We start from the raw sequence: 19,744 nt of genomic DNA on the forward strand, positions 1-19,744 counted from the left end.
ATTTTCTCACTACATGCCCGGTTATGAGGTCTTCCCAAGGGACCTATTTCTTCAATAACGCTTGCCGCCAGCTTTGACACTATTGACCGTCTAAGAAGAAATTTATAGACACAAAGGGAATATTCTATAGATCAAGATGCCAAACTCGCGAAGAGGGGAGTTAACGTAAGGAAACAGAAAGAAATAAGCGGGCATGCAAGGGAGTCTATGTGAGCGCCTCCGGCCCCGATAATCCATCTAAAGCACTAATCACTTTTACGCGACTCAGAGGGGACGCTGGTGTCCTCGGACACCTCTGTCACATCCTCACTCTGCATGTCCCAATCGGTTTCCTGCGCCACCGGGTTGGCAGGAGAGTTTACGCGCTGGTCTGTCACCTCGCCGCCGCTCATCTGCCATTCCATCAACTTTGTGAAGGCGCCGTCAGGGCGAGCACTGAGCTCGTCATAACTGCCCTGTTCGGCTACCCTTCCGTCGGGACCAAGGACAATAATCGTATCGGATCTCTTAATAGTAGAGAGTCGATGAGCGATGCTGATGGTAGTATTGTTACCACGAAGGAGCGCGGTAAGAGCACTGTTCACAAGAGTTTCCGACTCTGCATCAAGAGCAGAAGTTGCTTCATCGAGTATGAGAATATCAGGATCCTTGATCAGAGCCCGGGCAATGGCAATGCGCTGCTTCTGGCCACCAGAAAGCTGAGCGCCTCGGGGTCCCACCTGGGTGTCAAGGCCATCCGGCTGGACAACACAGTCAGCTGCATGTGTAAACCAAAAAGGAGGTCGGATAACTTACAAAGTCACTTATAAACTGACAGTTCGCCTTGCGCGCAGCTGCAACAATCTCTGACCGTTTGGCCTGAGGCTTACCATACGCAATGTTGTCCGCGATGGTCCCCGAAAATAGGACAGGCTCTTGGGAGACAATGCCAATCTTTCGTCGAAGGGATTTGGCGTTCATATGGGTAATGTCTTTGCCACCAATCAGAACTCTTCCTTCAGTAGGAGAGTAGAAACGGAGCAAGATGGAAGCGATTGTTGATTTTCCACCTCCCGAGGGCCCAACGATGGCAACATTGGTCCCTTGGGGAATTTCGAAATTGAGATCCTTAAAAATGGGGACAGCAGGCCGAGTCGGGTAACTAAAAGTCACGTTTTCGAAGCGAATGGGACCTCGCGCCGAAACGACCTTCTCGCCCTTGGTTGGAGATATGGTTGGCTGACGATCCTGCAATTCGAACAGTCGACTAGCTGCCCCGACACCTTTCATCAGTTCAGAGTAAAAGCTCGAAAGACCGAACATGCTTGACCCTGCGTACGCCGTGTACATCAGAAATGAAGTTAATTCTCCAATGGTTATGGCACCAGATTGGACCATGCCTCCTCCGACGTAGAGCAATGCCAGGATGGTCATGTTGCCAGCAAACCCGGTCTAGATAAAGTTAGATCTATGATAAGCGGTAGGGTTGGGTGACAGTTGCGTACGGAGCTAAAGAATGTGGCACTGATCAAGGATTCCCTTTTGCCAAGTTCAAAAATCTTTCGCACTTGATTGTTATACCGGCGAACCTCGAGAACCTCGCCAGCAAAGGACTGGCTAGTCTTGACGTTGCCCAGACGCTCCTCCGCAATCTTAGTCAGGGTTCCAAGATTCCGCTGGATTTGACGACTCAGGTTTCGAATCGCTCGTCCGTAGAAAAACGCCCCAAGGCCGATAGGAGGGAGAAGGAGGGCCAGTATACTGGAGAGCTTGAGACTGACGTAGGCCATTAAACCGAACCCTGCTGCACCGCTAACTGCCGCGCGCAGTCCATCGGACAAGTTCTGTGTAATACTCTTGCCGACAATAATGGTATCAGAGCTAAGACGAGAAATCAAGTCGCCGACCCGATTCGCATCGAAGAACTCTGCATCTTGCACAAACGTCTGGCGGAAGAGTTTCGAGCGAAGTCTGGCGACGATGCGCTCACCAACGATACGCAGGATGATAATGCGACCATAGTTCGCCGCAGCGCCCAGAGTGAGAATACCAGCCAACGCACCATAGAACATGGGAAGGCTCAGACCGAAGAGCTCATTACCACCTTCTGTAGTCGCTTTTGTGGCCGTATCCATAATCTTTCCAATTGAAAATGGAATGGACATTGTAATTCCCGACGATACCAGCAAGAAAAGAAAGGCGAAGGCGAGCTTCTTCGCCTCCGGTCGAGCGATCAGTAAGAGCCTCCATATTTCCCTGAACCCGGCCTTCTTTCCAGCAGCACCATCTTTGGCGAGCTTCGCACTGAGGTTGACCTGTGCTGCCTGAGCGGCTCTCTCCGATAACTCAAAACCTTTCTCGATGTCCTCATGCTCCTGATCCTGGTGTATCTCTGACCTCACTCCCTGACCGCCGGTCGACTTGACGTTCGGCTTGGCCTCCAATGATCGCTGGGAGGTAGAAAACAGCCTGACTGTACTCACAAATCGCGGTTGAATGGTTAAAAAACCTTTACTATAGACCCTGGCGTATAACGAGGACGCGATTGCGGATTGATACGGACGCGGGTTGCAACTGTTGCTTATTGACCCGGAGCAACCCGAAAACTGTCTCAGACCATTGCGAGCGCTGTGCGTCGAGGAAATTACGCAGGCGTGGGGATATAGGTCTGCAAAGAGTCCTTGTCGAGGAACTCGCTTCGTGCTCAACCCAGGAGCCCAGCAGGGAAGCGATCTAATCCCGCGCATCTGGAAATTTGGAGAGAAGATGCGGAATTGGACGGGGATTCAGAATGATGTCACGGAAGAGAAGCTGGATGCCATATCTCGTCACGGGAACACTAATGTTGTGCTGATCATGACACTGTCGAGGTCAATTGCTGCTCGAGGAATGGATAGGTGCTTGCAACGCTGATGCGACGTAAAATGCGAGCGTCAGCTGAAGTTGAAACTATGCTTGTTCGGTCGGTCGGACAGGCATCGGAGTCGGCAGAGCGGCTTTCCCAGAACGCCAGATTCTGCCATCTCGAACCGCTTTCCACGGAGGTTCGGCCGCAATCGAAGCTGATCGAGAGCTTTCGATGCATGTGACCTATATATATATTGAGGTTTACATTAGTTTTGAAGCTACTAATTATCTTGCTGGCCTTGGTTGAATAGCTTGAGTCATTCAGACTTAATGAACCTCTAGCAATTTTTTTTTGAATTGCACATCTTGTGAACATAATTGTCTCTTTATCATTCATTGTCTATTACTGTCCTAATACTTTGTTTCTACCCCGCCGCACCCCTCATAACATACCAGCAAGAGCTTTTCGTTAGACATATTACCAGCAACCGCCGCGATGGTTTTGGACTACAGCAAATGGGATGCTCTTGAACTGTCCGATGATTCGGACATTGAGGTTCACCCTAATGTCGACAAGCGCTCCTTCATTAGAGCAAAGCAGGCTCAGATCCATCAGCAGCGGCACCAGCGCCGTATGGAGATTGAGACTCTAAAGTACGAGCGAATTATCAACGATGGTCTCCTCTCACGTATAGACAAGCTCCTCGCATTGCTTCGTGAGCATGAAGGATCTTCACGGGATCCTGAGGAGCTGGTCTTTCAAGCCGTGATGGAATCGGCAAGCAACCCCGCTGAAGACCAGGCACCTGTCCCACCAGATGGCGTTCATACACACGAAAAGGAGCAGCCGAAGTACTCTCAGATGCTAAGTTCTTTAGTCGATCAAGTTAAGAAGGAGATCGGCGAGTCGAGTCCCGATAACCGATACCAGGCATACATCAAGGGGGTAGAAGGCCACCAGGACAAAGTTCAGGGGTTACAGAAAGAATTGCTGTCTCGTCTTGCGCAGCTGGAGAAGGAAGAGTCCAGCAAGATTACGAGTGATATGCTGCATACTGGATTCGACACATCCTACGTATCAAAATCAAAGGATAAGGGCAAGGCACCGGCTACGGCGAAATCAGAATCTGTGGAACTTCTAAATCCACGTTCAGTACAAGATGATGCCCCGAAAGCTGATGATAGTGAGCAAGTCGACCCGGACGACGTCAAAGCGAGCGATCTGGCCAAGAAGTTTGCTCGCATCAACCGTAATGACTATAGGGCATTGCTTCAATTTATCTCGGACCACCCGGAGATTGTCGCAGAGAAAGAGACGGATGGCCTTCTAGTTGAAGCTTTCAACAGCCAGATGGAAGGAAAGGAGGAGTATGCTCGTCAGTGCGTACACCAGGGGCTGTTATTGCAGTATTGCCGCTCTCTGGGTCGAGACGGGATCTCACTTTTCTTCAAGCGGTAAGTTCAAATTGATCATTAAATGTGTGTGGAATTGTTGCTAAGATAGCCTGATCGATAGTATCTCGACGAAAGACCATCAAGCGGCAACACTTTTCCGCAACGATGTGAACGAAACCTACAACAAAATCAAAACCCGTGCGGCGGAACTCGCGAAAGACAGCTCGGCTGCCAATGATCCTGCTGGAGTAGAGCAGATTCAATTGCATGCCGTTGATCCTAACACCAAGATCACTATCAATATCCCACCCGCAGACAGCAATGACCCGGCAGAGATTGAAGCTCGCAAGATCTTCGAGTCTTTCTCGGAAGATTTGCAGAAGGCATTGGCCTCGGAATCCCTTGATGAAGTCAACAAAGTACTTGGTAATATGCCCGTCAACGAGGCCGAAGAAGTTGTGGAGAAGCTCGGGGCTGGCGGGTTGCTGAGCCTTGAGGAAGGCATCGTTGATGCGACCACAGAAGAAGGCAGGAAGAAGCTTGAGGAAATTGAAGCTGAGGGCAGAAAGGGAAAGCATGTTGAGGAGATCGGTGAGCCTGGCGGAGATGTTACCGAGTTGGATTAACGCAACTGGTGAATGTTATAGTTACTCTTTGAGCCGAGTGAGTTCAGTCATCCATTTCGCTCAATGTATTGCAGACAGTATCCGAGGTTGTTTTTTCCGGCTTTGAAGGATTTCAATCAAGACCATGTAACAAGTGCCCCTTGTCGGCAATATACTGCATGCTAACCTAGGTTTAACCCCAGGCGAATTATGCAAATACTCTATGGTGAAGCCGTACGGAAGGCGACCATAGGAGCAGGTAATTCATACGTCCATCTAATGAAGATGATAAGGAGGAGGGAAAATACCAAGGTTTAAATACACGGGTGCCAGAAGGATATGCCAGTAGTAAAGGTCCAAAAGCTACAGCTGAAGCGAATACGCAACCATGACCATCAAAAGTAAGAAACCTCGCGCTCCACTCATTGCGGATCAAAATGCGAGGAGTGATGTTCGTGAGCAAGATGCGACAACGATATGAAACGGGGTGTATTGTCATTAGATAATTTATTTCTTTCAGTCTCTCGATGATCCGTCGTCCTCCGTCTTGCTTGTCATGTCAACGACCAGCGTCCAACCTCTAGATCCCAGTAGCGCCTGGGGCATTCTGATCCTTCTTCAGATCTAGTAGCAACTCACGGAAACGCTCCTTGCCTGAACCACTGGCACCACCCTTGGTGCCCTTTCCTGAGATGTCGACGAGCTTCGCGATGCGCTCCCAGCTGGTGCCACCGGCAGAGGTGTCTTCTCTGTTGGCAAGGAATTGTTCGGCATCAGCGCGGGTTTGAGCCCGGAGCTTGTCCGTCTTGTTGTTGTAAGATACGTAAAAATCGTCAATGTCCTCTCGAGCTTTCTTGATAGTCGCCTCCTTCTTCTCGTTCGAAAGTTCTGCACGGCGGGCGATTTCTGCGTCTCGTCTCTCACGCCATTCCCTTCACAATTCGATCGTCAGCGTACGGATCCTCGCAGGCGGGCGAGAGTAGCAGGAGTGGAGCGTCGTCATGACAGGAAAAGCTATGAGACATACCTGACGGGCTCTGGCTCTTCTTCTGGCTCTTTGTACGAAGGATAGCCAGTTGGTGGGAAGGGCGCGCCTGTTCCGGTAATTGTACCACCAGGAGCAACTTGCTGTTAAAGAGCGGGCGTCAGTGCTCCGTAAACGACCTCGGCGCTAGGACGAGCAAAATAATACCTCATTATGTGTCTCTATAGCAGGAAACGAAGACTCAAATCCCGAGATTTCCTCAGGGGCTGCTTCGCCAACTACGGCTCCTTCCGCACCACCCAGTAGATCATCACCGATATCTGTAGCAACGTGGTCTTGAGCAGTAGCAAATTGTTCGGCGTCATCTCCAAGAATAGCGCGCTCCCGAGCAAGGAAGTCGTTTTCATCCGATGCACCGTGGGTTTCGACGACGTCAGTCTGGCCTGGGTGTATCCAGATTAGCATCGTCAATCAGGTACTAGCGGGATTGTTGCGGGCAACCAACCCGCAGAAAAGTCCTCCAGTGAGGGGAAACGGTCCGCCATTTTTGAGTAGTAATTGAGGTGTTAGAGTCCCAGGACTGGCCTGCAAGTGCTGTAGATCAATGTGGATGAAGCAAATGAGGTTAAGGTTGAATACAATGCTCCAGCTGGCGCTTTGAGGAGGTGTGAATGAGTGTTGTTGGAGCCCGGGGATTCTGCCGCGAAGGGCGGTCAGGAAGCTTCCGTAGTTGGTCTGGAGCTTCGATGAGCTTCACTTCAAGAACACTGTCACCTTCACATTACTTTCATACCATATCTTCGATTATCTGCTCTCACATGAAGCTGCTTATGCTGTTGTGTTTCTCAATTGACCCGACACCAGCATCCATTCTTTTGTCAATATAACTTCCTGCTAAGCTCCTCAAATCTGGAGTAATACCAGTAAAGCATCCAATTCAGCTGGTTTCAACTCATCAATACATCGCCTTCTAGACGCGTTCGGTCGTGGCTTTCTTTCAGCATGGCGTACACTGATGACGCTGTCAAAGCCAAACTCTCAGCGCTAAACGAGACGCAGGAGGGTATCGTCACAGTTGCCCAATGGGTTATGTTTCACAGGTAATTGAGCCACAGTAATGAGTCTCTTAGAGGAGATGCTAATGATTTCTCGACATCAGACGACATGCAGAACGGACGGCGCAACTTTGGCTACAGAAACTTCGCGATTCGCCTGCGCCCAAAAGGCTGAACCTTATCTACCTTGCTAACGGTACAAACTTTGCAAATCGGACCAGTGCTCTCGAACTAACGAGTGGTTAGAGGTCGCACAACAATCAAAAGCCAGACGGAAGGATGATTTTCTAATCGCATTCTCTCCGGTTGGTACTCCTTTGCGTGGCGTAAGAATGGAGGTTAATTCAATGTAGATCATTGCGGAGGCCATGGCAACTGCATACAAAGGTGCTTCAAACGACATCCAGCAGAAGCTTCGACGAGTTGTTGAGGTGTGGAGGCAACGGTCAATTTTTGAGATACCTATTCAGGAAGCTGTAGAGGCTCGTGTGGATGGTAAGCTTTTCTCGTGATATTCGGCCTAACTGTCAGTTGGCTTATCGAACTATAGAGATTGATAAGTCACGGTCGACCGGTAAAAAGCCATTGTTGGGCGGATCCCTTTTCTCGAGCCCATCTGGTTCGGTTCCATCCGAACTCCAGCCGCTGGTGCCTCTGCAAGCAGCTTTGTCTAAAGCGACAATGGCCTCCGGTGCGTCTGCTACTGCAGCAAATGGAGAGTACGACAAAATGAATGATCCCGCCGTACCCCTACCAACTCCTCCAGTGCACGCTGCACGTCTGAGCCAACTACTGAAAGCGCTTGCAAACGCTGAAAGTTCTGTGTCCGAGGTCATCAAATCGCGCTTGGCACTCATCGATGGTCTTGAGAAGCTCCTTGAAACCAATCGTGCAGCCTTATCAAAAGAGCAGTCCGTTCTCTCGCAGCTGACTGAAAGGAAGGCGGAGACTGAAGCGAAGAAGCGGGACGTGGAAGATAGTATCATGAGAGGACTTTCTATGGACAATCCACCCGTGCTTCAGCCTAGCGACGCGGGCGCTGAAGCACCAGCCGTGGCTCGTCCGGAGGTCGAGGCTTTGACTCCCCCGCCAGTGGAAGCAATCACCCCGGTTGGGTCCCCAATGCAAGCCCCCCAGGAGAAAATCCCAGAGTCGGTGGAGGAAGCTCAGGTCGATGGTTTTTCGCTTCCAGGCATCGGACAACCTACCAATAATGTGCCATCTGACGCGGAACTACCAGGATTGTCGAATCTTCCCAGCATGCTTCAGCAGGGCAGTCCCAACGGGGTCAACTCCAAGAAGCGTAAGGTTACCCATGGAGAGGAGGACTATGCGCAATTCGCTAGCGGCGACCTGGACGCTGATGTCGCCGAGCTACTGAGTCAGGAGGGCTATCCGCAGGAGAGGTAGCGTCCTTAAAGCATCTAAGCTGCCGGTCCTATTTTCCTCGTCCGGGCATTCTGCTTTACACTTCTGACTTTGATCCATATTCCCCAACATAGCTTCGTTACAGTGTGATATTACTTCTGGTGGGCTTGGTCTATTCAATCTTCGTCTGCATGTGACCGATATCGAGCTGGAGTTATTTGCCAGTTTATTACGATGGAGCCTTTCTTTTGTGACTTCCAATTTTGACTCTTGCGGCGTTGCTGTCCCAGGACATGAGCACCGTATGTGTAGGTTCTGTCCCGATAGCTAAGGTAGTTCAATGACAGGCATTACGAAGTATCTCGCTTCCTGTTTGTTTAAGATGCCACTGTAAATGCAAGGTACAGAGAGCGATGGGCTTAGATAAACTACAAAACTAGACCTAATCCGATCACTGCTTCATGAAGGCGCTATAGATGGTAATATTATGCATTATTCTTGTCATAACCGTATCTATCAAGTATGACTACCCATTCATACCCGGTTCGAACAACTTGTCCTCTGAAGTCTGAATCGGAAACGGGCGCCTCTTTCGACGATAGACAGATGCGGATGTTCGAGGGAAAAGACTTGGTGGCTGCTCAGCTGGCGGCTGTTCGACTGGTGGGGGAGGGGACGGTGTAGGAGCTGGAGAGCTATGCCTCTTTGGTTTGACTATTAGTAGGATGATCATCCCTGCAACCAGGATGATAAGAAGAAGGAGGATTTTGCGTTTTGTCGTTCGCCGTTGATAGTTGGTGGCCTTTAAGCAGCATTTGTCAGTCCATTGGTAGCCCCTCGACCTCTCATAAGCGATGAACATACCACTTTTAGTTCCTTCTCGGCTGCCTTGACCTCAGTACCCATCCGTTCGATATTATAGTCTATCCGGTCCAGCATGGTTCCCTGATCGATCACCATCGCTTGTAGTTCACGAAATATGTCCGACAACTCAATGATGCTCTTCGCGATGTCGTTGATCTCCCGCTCTCGTTGCTCAATGGCTTCGTCATGTTGACCGGTGAGTCGCTGCGACGTTTGCATGAGAGTCGATTGAGAAAATGACTTGTCGGCGTCGGACTCCATTAATGAAGGATCCATGTAGGGATTCTGTGGCGTCGGGGCGCGGTCAAAAGGCGCCGCAGCACCCTCCAGTCCTCGTAATTCTGTCAAATCGGGGGTTACAACATTTTCCCAATGGCCATGAAGGGTAACAGTGCATACTCTTCAGATAGGTGCTCTGCTTCTTCCTAAACCGAGCACTAGCCTCTTGCACCCTGGAAGCCAAGGATATCTGGATGTTCTTCGCCATGGTCTCGTCCCCGGCACTCACTCCGCCCTGTTGCTTGGCCTCGCGCACCATCACTTCGATTCTCTGAACCGCCTTCTGACACTCATGGAATCCGCGAGTTATATCCTGTGTGAGTCGCTCGATCATACGCTCATCCTGCCTCCTTACATCCTCGTCGCCGAAGCCTGGCAGTAGATGCTTCTGGTGCAACTTGTCCAGCTGTGCCGACTTTTGCGCAATGTCCGCGAGCAACTCGGTCACCTCGTCTTGAACATCGACCCACTGCGGGGGCAGGAGATCCATCTCAATGATCGCATCGCCATCATCTTCTAAGCCCCCGGAGTCGGATATGAGTCTGCGACTCTCTTCGGATTGTGACGGTGTGTCGGTGAAGCCATTGGACGGCCCGATATAACGTGGCTTCTTGGCTGGGTGGTGCGCGAATGATTGACGGTAGGAGATATATCTGGGAAAGGACAGGAGTATTGTCAGCTTTGTATGCCAGCTAAGTTCCAAGGGCTGTAGAGGAGTACAGGTTCGTGCGGTCCCGCCACATTGCGGCAGGTAATCTGGGGTATGAGGGATTCCTATGGTAGTCTTTGGCGGATAGCGGCCGAGCTTGTCCGGATCATCGTCGGTCAAATATGAAGTTCTGGGACGTAGTATTATATGACGGCGTGAAGCAGAGGCTGGCTAAGAGCAATAATGCGGTCGCAATAGGGTATAGTGTGAAATGGGAAGGTACTTGAAGCTTACAACTCGTCGCAATCACAAAGATATCGCCGACATCCGCAGCTCATCACCAACAATGGCCCACGTGAAGGGGCACCAGTCCGTATGACGCCATGCCGCTTCAGGGAAAGCCGTTCTGGTACTTCCCGTAACGGACCTGTAATCTGGGCTCTCCCCAGATCCATCAGGTAGGTGGCTGGTGAATATGGTACTATTACACATATCTGGGATCTCCGTTGTACAGAAGAGAAAATTCGGTGACGCTGAGGATATTCTGCCTTGGATGTTTAGGTACAATGTGGTCAATACAGCAACATGGGTGGAAGTAATTAGCATCGGAACTGCTGAATCCGATGAAAAGAGCATCTGGCTATCTAAGTAGGTAGTTGGATAAATCATTATACATGGATATGGACGGGAGTGAGTCGAGTGACAATCTCCACCTCAATTCGTTTGTCTCGTCTGTTGATCAACGTGTTAAAAGTCGTCACATCCAGGGGGAGACACTTGGGATTCGTGGCTCGGTTCCGGAATCCAGACAATGATTTGAGTTCCTGAAGATACTTGTATGCACGCCGGGTTCCAATTGTATTAGACAAATTAAAATCAGTCAACGTAAGTAACGAGGCTCAAGAACAGACATATCCAGACAGTAACATTGACAAGCAAGGCAGCCACGCTATGTGTACGAGACACGGCACCTAGATGAGATATTCTGTGCTATTAAAAGCTGAATAGTTGACGCTTAAAGAGCACTGCCACCGCTAAGGAACGGTAGCCAGAACTTGTTGCCTTCAAGCTTCACTACTGGCCTTGGATCGCGAGGCGTCGTCAGCACCACAGTAACAGCCTGGATATACCAAAGGGGGGATTCGCATGCCAACTATGGGGGTTGATGTGTGCAGATGCACATGCTGGACAGAATTCTCCGCAGCAGAGTCATAAGATCCGAGAGTTTCTGTCCTCTGCAATAGATAATGCAGATGGCAGGCAGTAAGCTTGTCCTTGCCAACCTAACCTTCAGCACTTCAGCCCTTCAGCCCTCTTTGGGCGCTTTGGCCAGGCGGTGCTCCGGGCGGGTCACGTTTTCAGGCCGTCAGTACTAAAATTACGCGACGGCCTGGTTTGCCAGGCATCCAGCTCGTTCTCTGGCGGGTCCAGTTATTATTGTCGACTTGGCTCAGCTTCCCCTTAAACACTTCTTCCCCCGCTACCATCACGACCTCGCTAAACCACCGGCTGTCCAGCCTTTATATACCCTTTACAGGCCACTGTTCAACCAGCTTACACTTTCCGTTTTCCTTATCACTTTTAACATTCCTATTTTCCACCATGGTATGCGTTCTTGTTCATTCGCCTTGCCGAGTCCTACTGAAATCCCCCACTTTGCGGGGCAGATCGACTAATATTGACAAAAGTTGCTGACCCCCCAATGTCTAGGCCGACTCTTTGACTGAGGAACAGGTTTCCGAGTACAAGGAGGCTTTCTCTCTCTTCGTAAGTGAACTGTCCACCTCACTAGTCGTCGCAGAAGAGGAATTTCCACAACCTTGAGGGTGTGCGCTCACACGAGATTCGACCTATAGGACAAGGATGGTGATGGTTAGTGACCTTTTTTCCGCTCCTCGAACGACTGCTTGCATGCGACCATGTTCAAATGCCGACGCACAATACCCGGAAATGATCCATCAATACTGATAATATCTATGTTTGACTATTAGGCCAGATCACCACCAAGGAATTGGGCACTGTGATGCGCTCCCTGGGCCAGAACCCTTCTGAATCAGAGCTGCAAGATATGATCAACGAGGTGGATGCTGACAACAACGGCACCATCGATTTCCCTGGTATGCGATGCATTTGGTGTGACCTCGGGAGGGAGGAGAACAATCATTAACTCATTAACTCGTATTCAGAATTCCTTACTATGATGGCTCGGAAGATGAAGGACACCGACTCTGAAGAGGAAATCAGGGAAGCTTTCAAGGTCTTCGACCGCGACAACAACGGTTTCATCTCCGCTGCGGAGCTGCGCCACGTTATGACCTCTATCGGAGAGAAGCTCACTGATGACGAAGTTGACGAGATGATCCGCGAGGCGGATCAGGACGGTGACGGCCGAATTGATTGTATGTTGATCAGACAGCTTTCTTCTGTTGGACACCAAATTACATGGGACATTTCGCTAATTGTTTCTAGACAACGAGTTCGTTCAGCTCATGATGCAAAAATAAGCGTTTCGTTCGGCTGTTCTGTTCGTTCTTAGCTAGTCGGGTGTCAATACATATATCCACTCTTTCCGTCTGACCTTCGTTGCTATTACCAGTGTAGCTGATAGATATGGAGTATGGATCGAGGTTGCCCTTTTATGACCCTTCTGCTAGAATTGTTGGTGCTCCTGTGGAGACTCGGAAATGATTGCTCTGACTTTGACTTGAGCAATTTGGTATTTGATGGAGAACCTCCGTGAGACTTTACAGGTCTGGTTATTTCCACATATTCAGTGTGATCGCCTCATTTTGCTTCTAATTGCTCTTGCCCACCTTTAGTCATCACTTATACCTGAATTCCACTCATGATCCAAGTGCTCTCGGGCCTTCAGACATTGCATTCATCTGTTAAACCTGAAAATCTCCATAAACTGTCTAGCTAGGTCTGTTCCTGCATCCGGGTCCGGGTCCTCGTCCTGCTGTAGGGCATGTCCGTCATTCCTTGGTGCCGTCTGTCCCATTTTCTCTTGTAATTTTAGTTTCTTCAAATGCTCTTTCACCTCTCTGCCAACGTCCGGTACAAGGATCGCTTCTCGCGCTCCCTCGATTCCCAGCTTGGCCCAGAACTCCCGGATCAGCGCTGCAGTTGCAGAGTACTCCGCATCGATATCTGCATCTTCGATACCGCCGAAGAGCGCGAGGTCGATCCCCGAGTCATGGTCATTATCCGAAACATCCGTGGCCCCGCCTAGATTCGCCCCTCGTTTAGACTGTACGTATTGAGCTGAGATAGAAGTCACCAGTGACGGGCCCCTGTATTCTATCTCCACGACTGTACCTCGGACCCTCACCGCCGGCTGCGTCTGCCGCACGTCCCCAATACGTACTCGAAAATCGCCGACATCGTAGACCATACCCCCCGGTACAGCTACCGTATGTCGATGGCACCAGAATGGTTGGCAGGCGTAGACAAAGTGCTTGAACAGAGCTCCGGAAGAAGGCAGAGGCACGGTGCTCATCACCATGGCGGAACCGCCCGCTGCGGCGGCATTGCTTGGAGTGGCTGAACCCGAAGCAGGGGTGAGTCCAGGTTGGGGAGTAGCAGCATTCGGGGCGGGAGATTGCCCTGTCTTCTCGGGAGTCTGAGAGGTGTAGATGAATCCGTGATTGGGGTAGTAGGATAACGATAGAAATTGCATGTATCGGGGGTGAGCGTGTCGCTGGGGCCCTGACCCAGGCACGCAGGAGGGCGTATCCCTCATCAACTTATGCTCCAATGCCCATCGGCCTATTGCGACAGGCTCCTCTGCGACGGCGGAGTGCAACCGTTCTGTGATGGTCGCGAGAGCTGTAGAGGCATTTGGGTTTGCGGGAATGAAGAACACTCTGCATGAGCAGTTAGCATTAGTGGCTAGAACCAGAACTCGAGACACATCTACCCTGTGATAGGCATTGTATGTCTTATTCCTCCTAGGAGAGATTATGAACCAAAGTAAAGTGATGAAGTATCAATCTTGCGATTGACAATCTGTCACAGGATCACCCCCACTGATAGTAAAATGGATTCTGCGTAATAGAAATTTGCAGCCCCGTGGAAAGTGTTCAAGATTAGGCCACTGGTGAGAGTATCCAAAAGATCAGAGTCATGGAACGTCTTCAGAACATCAAAGCAGGTCCACTCTTGAGGATTCGCCTACACTATCGTTAGTATGGACAAAGCAGTGGTCTACTTGCATTGCGACATAATGGTCCTTAGCCTACCTCTATCATACAAACGGCAAATGATATTAAACTCTAATGACCTCCAGCAGGAGCATGTTCACCAACAAAAAGGAAACATATATCCAAATTAATGCAATAGCGAAACTTGAAGGTATGGCTTTATTGATCCGTACAGAGACTACCTATGATGCTATCGCATCCCTTGTGGTCTAAGATGTCGAGGCAACAACGCACCAATAATGCAAACCATGCAAACTGATTGAAAAAGGTCATTCGAAACAGCGTTTCACATTTCTTCGTCAAGCAAGTAAGGCATTATTCCGAATGATTGGATCTCTCTTTATTACGCGCAAGACTACGTTCCCTTATTTGGTCTATTACCTCCAAGTCCCGCAGGATTTGTATGAGCAGCAGAAACTACATATCTGAGATAATGCCAAGACACGGACCAAGAGAGGCGGGATTTGGCTGTCTTGGATTGTTAGAGGATCAAACACAAGAATAGAAATATCCACCCGCTAAATAGGCCCAGACCTAGTTTGCTTTTCCCAAAACTATCTACCTATGACTGGTAGTCTGTTCGAGGTATCAAGGGTTTGGGGACCACCGGATTACGCAATGAGGATACCCGACCCCTTTGATGTGCACGCCTATTGTCCTCCTATTCGATACACGTCTTTCTCGATCAGCTTGACAGTGCAGGAACAACACTGCCACGCCAATCTTGCGGGCCCCTTATTTTCCACTGCATGCCGATCTCTGCTCAGGGTCTTCAGCATACTCATACTGCGTACAGGAATTTGAAGTCCGACGGGCTCAAAGAATGAGGGTCTGCGTTACCAACTTCTTGTTAGCAGGCATAGAAATCAATCATGCTAGAAGCTCCTTGCAGTGCTTTCTTAGGCAATCCTGACAATCAATCGCCAGTATTTTCCGCCAATCATTATTATCTGTCTATTAGATGGATTCCAAGGGTTTAGTAAAACAGGGGCGATCATGGCCCAGAATAGTCCCTGGAGCGACCCTGACAGGCTATTATTCTCCACTCTCACAGGGAAGCTGTCGTGTGTACATCAGTGCGGCGTCTGGAGCTTCCCCCTCCCTTACTCCGCCGTACTCAAGCGCTTCCTTCTCACTAACCTCCGAATGTTGCTCTTTCTCATTGATTTCCAACATTCAACATCTGTCAAGCAACTTTGCCTTGGCCATGCTGCATCAAGACCGCCTGATGCTGCCTCGTCGTTTCGCTATTGACTAAATTCCAGCTTAGAGAAGCTCGGTCCCCTCATTGTCTCCACAACAGCTGTCCCTAGTCGAGGGAGCACCTCATCGTCAGCGCTATGATTCTAGGTCGCAGGCGCTATCGCTATGCCTTACTAACCTTTATTCTAATTCTCATTACCTTCTTCCTTTTCTCGAGTCTACCGCCTGGCGCGGAGCCTCCCTTTGTCGACGACCACTCATACTACGCAGAATACCATCCCCAACCCCCGCAGAACGATGACCGTATCCATTGGACCAAACATACCGAAAGACATCCTGTCTCCAGTTTTATTCCTCTCCCCACGCCCGCGCCGTCCGCGATCCCTCGTGTCCAGTACGACTTCGCGAAGGAATCGTGGCTTGGTCGAAGGAAAAGAGTGAACAGACAGAAAGCCGTCAAGGAGGCCTTCACGCATGCTTGGAAAGGGTACAAGCAGCATGCCTGGATGCGCGATGAACTTTCGCCCCTCAGTGCTCGCTACAGGACCACATTTGCTGGCTGGGCTGCCACTCTGGTGGACGCACTCGACACTCTCGTCATTATGGGTATGGAAAACGAGTTCAAGGATGCGTTGCATGCCATTGAGCACATTGATTTTACTACCACCGACGCCATCCAGATCAATGTATTCGAAACTACTATCCGATATGTAGGAGGGTTACTTGGAGCCTACGACCTGACCGACGGAAAGCACCCAATCCTTCTGAAGAAGGCGGTGGAACTGGCCGACATGATCTACGATGCCTTTGATACTAGCAATAGGATGCCTCAGTCTCGCTGGCAATGGAGCAGGTAAGCCGGCCATTGTTTCTGGAACCACCAAAGCTACTGTTAACTAGGCCATAGATCTGCGCGAGGCCTGAGCATTCAACCAAGCAGACAAACTATCCTCGCAGAATTGGGTTCCTTGAATCTAGAGTTCACTAGGCTGTCTCAGCTGACTCATGATCCCAAGTACTTTGATGCTGTCCAGCGAATTACAAACGTTCTCGACGACGCTCAGAATAAGACCAAAATTCCTGGGCTGTGGCCTATGATGGTCAACGCTCAGGATTTAGAGTTTACGGACCCTCGCTTTACTGTGGGTGGAATGGCCGACTCAACGTATGAGTATTTGCCGAAAGAGCACATGCTGCTGGGAGCTCAGACGAACCAATACCGTAAGATGTATGCTGCCGCCATGGAGGCGATCAAGAAGCGCTTATTGTTTCGACCCATGACCAAAAACGGCGAGGATCTCCTCTTCGCCGGGAACACCCACACGAGTCTCGGAACCAACGCGCCCCCGGAGCCTCAATGGGAACATCTGAAATGCTTTTTTGGGGGCACTGTGGGTATCGGGGCTAAGGTTTTCAACCGCCCGGAGGAGCTTTCGATTGCACGAAAGCTAACAGATGGCTGTATCTGGGCATACGACGTCATGCCCACCGGAATCATGCCGGAAATCATGCATCTGAGCCCTTGTCAGAGCATGGATAATTGTGAATGGGACGAGCAGAAGTGGTATCAAGATGTCCGGCGGCGACTGGCCAAGGGATCAAAGGCGACAGACACTGTTCAAGAAGCCAAGACAATTATCCAGGAGAGTGGGCTTCAACCTGGCCTAACTGAGATATCGGACCCGAGGTATTTGCTACGGTATGTGATTTGCTGACAATTGCTTTTCGTCTTGCGTCAGGTGCAGTAGTGCTGACCTTGGTTCTAGACCCGAGGCTATTGAGTCAGTTTTCATCATGTACCGCATCACTGGGGACAAGAAATTGCAGGACGATGCATGGAGAATGTTTCAGAGCATTGAGAAGGCGACTCGGACTAAGCATGCCCATGCCGCAATAGACGACGTACGGGATGTGAAGACAACCCAGTTAGATTACATGGAAAGTTTCTGGTTGGCCGAGACCTTGAAGTACTTCTATCTCATCTTCTCCGAACCAGGGCTTGTCAGCTTGGATGATTACGTACTGTATGTGCTGTTGTCTTGTGAGGTTCTCGCCAAAGCTAACGATTAAGCAGGAATACGGAAGCGCATCCATTCAAGCGTCCCTCTGCTCGTACATAGGCTTCTCAACCAACCCCTTCCTTTTCATCTCGATATGTAGGGCCTTGTGCTTTGGCATTGTTAGGTGGCGTTTACTCAAGGGAAAGGAAACATGGTCTAATCATTCTATTTGCTGATTATAAGAGGGCCAACTTGAAGCATTTACTCCAATATCCAGTTGGGCTCCCTAAACTATATAGAAGTCACTGGTGAATTAACATTATAGTATCATCCGGTCTTTATATATCGTACACAGCGTTGTACTATGACTCACTCGTTACATAAGTATCCCAGTACTTTGCATCTGGATTAACACCCGAGTCTGGTCTTTTCCGCTTATACTCAACCGAGTACTGCACATCCTTCCGGATGATCATCTTCGTGGTCCCATCACTCCCTGCACTGGTCAAACCCTTCCGCTCCACCAACTCAATCGGCGGCGATAAAGGCGCAATCGTCGAGTCCTCGGTACCAATCCCCCCAGTCGCCAAACACTTCTCAAGGTCTCCCGCACGCCCATCCTTCGCCGCGCGACGCTCCCACAAGCGCGATCGCCACGTCCTCCTCTCCTCGCCGCCCAAGGGCCCGATCCTAGACTTGGATCCAGACCCGGTGCTATTGTCCTTGGGCGTCCGCGACGAAGACCCAAAGCTGCTTTTCAGGTTCGAGTCGCCCGCCGTGCCGTAATTTGTGCTCACGGCTGCCATGAAGGGCCGTAGGCAGAACACGCTGCATGCGACCAGGGCGTAGTTGAGCTCCACCTGCGACCAGATCTTGGATGTGACGACCGAGAGGGTCGGGTCTGGAGCATGGTAGTGGCCTTTTAGGGTGTAGATGTGGAAGATGGTGAACATGATGAGGCTGGGATTGTTAGTATTAGGCTTCGGACATTGTGTATAGGGAAGGGAGACGTTGGGCTTAGGCTTACGGGAGTCGGAAGAGAAAGGCAGAGCCGATTTGGAGTTTGCGTTTCAGCGGCATGAAGAGGCCCTGGAGAAGGGTGACGGCCAGGGCGAAGAGGATGAGTTCGGTGACGATGTCCATCGCCGTAATGAATTCCCATCGTTGGAGCTGGATGTGTGTGAGTTAAGGGTAGTGAGAATGCGCTTTCCGAAGAACATGGCTCACCAGGTTGCGGCATTGGCCTCCTGATGTCTTCCAGGGGCGATTCATTTCACAGTTGACGGCGAGGATGAGTGCGCTTGGGATGATCCATAATGTGCATAGGATGAGCGTTGCCCAGGAGATTTGGTTGTGGGTTTTTTGAGGCGTCAGCCGGAGGTAGATGCCCACGACGCAGCATTTAGAGACGTAGATGGTGATCAGGTAGAGGATGTCGCTTATTGTGACCAACTATATGCTTGTGAGGGTTGTGTCTGAGTTGCGTGACTTGCAGGCTCTCTTACTGTTTGGATTCTGTTGACTTGCTCTTGCGCCAGCAGATTGATCGAGGTTCCGAATCCTTGAGAGACAGCCACGAAGATCAGTGTGGACTGCGCGATGGCAACAACCTGAACATGACAGAATTCATTAGCCTGTGCTTTGACTCTGGGAAGGCCTGTCCCAAAGCTCACCGTTGCCCCAAGAAGAACGTAATCATCATATGCAAAGGGAGGACTGAGGGCCAGTCGCACATACACCCGGATGAGAAGACAGACTAATGAAACGACCAGCCCGAAGGCAGCGGTTATAATTATCCAGGCACCATGATGCAGGTCATCCACCACCTGGAATGGTGGTGACTGTCCTGGAGGAACATACGGGCCCATGGCAGCATGGAAGCCGAGGGAGATGCTCAGCTGGAGATGGGAGGGGAATATATGTACTCCAGAGTAAACCCTCACAATGCTGGCAGCGGTCGAGTTTTATTCCTCTGCAGCGAGTTTGATTCGATGCAAGTCTGGTCAGAAGCATAGTCATTTCTATTTGATAGCCATCTAGTTAAGCCAAGGGGAGTATCCCATCAGGTATGTGATGTGCACTCAAGAGACGGTGTCGTGGCTGGCAGTAGCAGCCTGGCACATTCATTTCCTTTTGGGTCTCAAGACTGACTGGTGTCACAAACACCATTGTTTTCATGCAAACCCCACTGAAGGATGGTGCAGAACAAGGAAAAAGCAAAACTCGATCCCAGTTGCGACAAGCATGAAGGTGTCGATACTGGAACAGGATCATCCATCCCAAAGCTGGAGGACTCGCCCCGAAGAAGGGAGG

The 19,744-nt window shown here is 50.3% G+C and overlaps 9 protein-coding genes across 9 annotated transcripts; 4 read left to right on the top strand and 5 right to left on the bottom strand.

Moving 5' to 3' along the window:
- Nucleotides 1-245: 245 nt before the first annotated feature.
- On the bottom strand, nt 246-2,726 carry mdr2 (ATP-binding cassette permease mdr2; the record flags this gene model as incomplete). Its single annotated transcript, XM_033554767.2, has 3 exons — nt 246-740; nt 796-1,431; nt 1,485-2,726. The coding sequence occupies 3 exons, from the start codon at nt 2,724-2,726 to the stop codon at nt 246-248; spliced, it is 2,373 nt and encodes a 790-aa protein (XP_033410658.1).
- A 596-nt stretch (nt 2,727-3,322) lies between these two features.
- Nucleotides 3,323-4,847, top strand: ALT_5477 (Hsp90 co-chaperone CDC37; the record flags this gene model as incomplete). Its single annotated transcript, XM_033554766.2, has 2 exons — nt 3,323-4,281; nt 4,343-4,847. 2 exons carry the CDS (start codon nt 3,323-3,325, stop codon nt 4,845-4,847), a joined length of 1,464 nt encoding a protein of 487 aa, XP_033410657.2.
- A 559-nt stretch (nt 4,848-5,406) lies between these two features.
- Nucleotides 5,407-6,356, bottom strand: ALT_5478 (clathrin light chain CLC1; the record flags this gene model as incomplete). Its single annotated transcript, XM_033554765.2, has 4 exons — nt 5,407-5,758; nt 5,854-5,954; nt 6,019-6,254; nt 6,317-6,356. 4 exons carry the CDS (start codon nt 6,354-6,356, stop codon nt 5,407-5,409), a joined length of 729 nt encoding a protein of 242 aa, XP_033410656.1.
- Nucleotides 6,357-6,813: 457 nt separating this feature from the next.
- On the top strand, nt 6,814-8,276 carry ALT_5479 (CTD-interacting domain-containing protein; the record flags this gene model as incomplete). Its single annotated transcript, XM_033554764.2, has 5 exons — nt 6,814-6,911; nt 6,971-7,062; nt 7,113-7,171; nt 7,220-7,361; nt 7,417-8,276. The coding sequence occupies 5 exons, from the start codon at nt 6,814-6,816 to the stop codon at nt 8,274-8,276; spliced, it is 1,251 nt and encodes a 416-aa protein (XP_033410655.2).
- Nucleotides 8,277-8,760: 484 nt separating this feature from the next.
- ALT_5480 (t-SNARE syntaxin TLG2) lies at nt 8,761-10,120 on the bottom strand (the record flags this gene model as incomplete). The annotated part of the gene is made up of 4 exons (XM_033554763.2): nt 8,761-9,036; nt 9,099-9,439; nt 9,498-10,030; nt 10,098-10,120. 4 exons carry the CDS (start codon nt 10,118-10,120, stop codon nt 8,761-8,763), a joined length of 1,173 nt encoding a protein of 390 aa, XP_033410654.2.
- Nucleotides 10,121-11,628: 1,508 nt separating this feature from the next.
- ALT_5481 (calmodulin) lies at nt 11,629-12,530 on the top strand (the record flags this gene model as incomplete). The annotated part of the gene is made up of 6 exons (XM_033554762.2): nt 11,629-11,631; nt 11,737-11,793; nt 11,883-11,898; nt 12,018-12,143; nt 12,213-12,425; nt 12,496-12,530. The coding sequence occupies 6 exons, from the start codon at nt 11,629-11,631 to the stop codon at nt 12,528-12,530; spliced, it is 450 nt and encodes a 149-aa protein (XP_033410653.1).
- A 377-nt stretch (nt 12,531-12,907) lies between these two features.
- On the bottom strand, nt 12,908-13,959 carry ALT_5482 (mediator of RNA polymerase II transcription subunit 20; the record flags this gene model as incomplete). The annotated part of the gene is made up of 3 exons (XM_089599918.1): nt 12,908-13,290; nt 13,345-13,892; nt 13,946-13,959. The coding sequence occupies 3 exons, from the start codon at nt 13,957-13,959 to the stop codon at nt 12,908-12,910; spliced, it is 945 nt and encodes a 314-aa protein (XP_089455795.1).
- A 1,609-nt stretch (nt 13,960-15,568) lies between these two features.
- ALT_5483 (glycoside hydrolase family 47 protein) lies at nt 15,569-17,551 on the top strand (the record flags this gene model as incomplete). The annotated part of the gene is made up of 4 exons (XM_033554760.2): nt 15,569-16,284; nt 16,339-17,130; nt 17,198-17,455; nt 17,506-17,551. 4 exons carry the CDS (start codon nt 15,569-15,571, stop codon nt 17,549-17,551), a joined length of 1,812 nt encoding a protein of 603 aa, XP_033410651.2.
- Nucleotides 17,552-17,793: 242 nt separating this feature from the next.
- Nucleotides 17,794-19,299, bottom strand: ALT_5484 (uncharacterized protein; the record flags this gene model as incomplete). The annotated part of the gene is made up of 5 exons (XM_033554759.2): nt 17,794-18,391; nt 18,459-18,601; nt 18,659-18,883; nt 18,937-19,041; nt 19,105-19,299. The coding sequence occupies 5 exons, from the start codon at nt 19,297-19,299 to the stop codon at nt 17,794-17,796; spliced, it is 1,266 nt and encodes a 421-aa protein (XP_033410650.2).
- Between the last annotated feature and the right edge of the window lie 445 nt (nt 19,300-19,744).

This window comes from Aspergillus lentulus (genome assembly GCF_001445615.1).
Source record: "Aspergillus lentulus DNA, contig: Alt09, strain: IFM 54703, whole genome shotgun sequence".
NCBI classification, from domain to species: Eukaryota; Fungi; Ascomycota; class Eurotiomycetes; order Eurotiales; family Aspergillaceae; genus Aspergillus; species Aspergillus lentulus.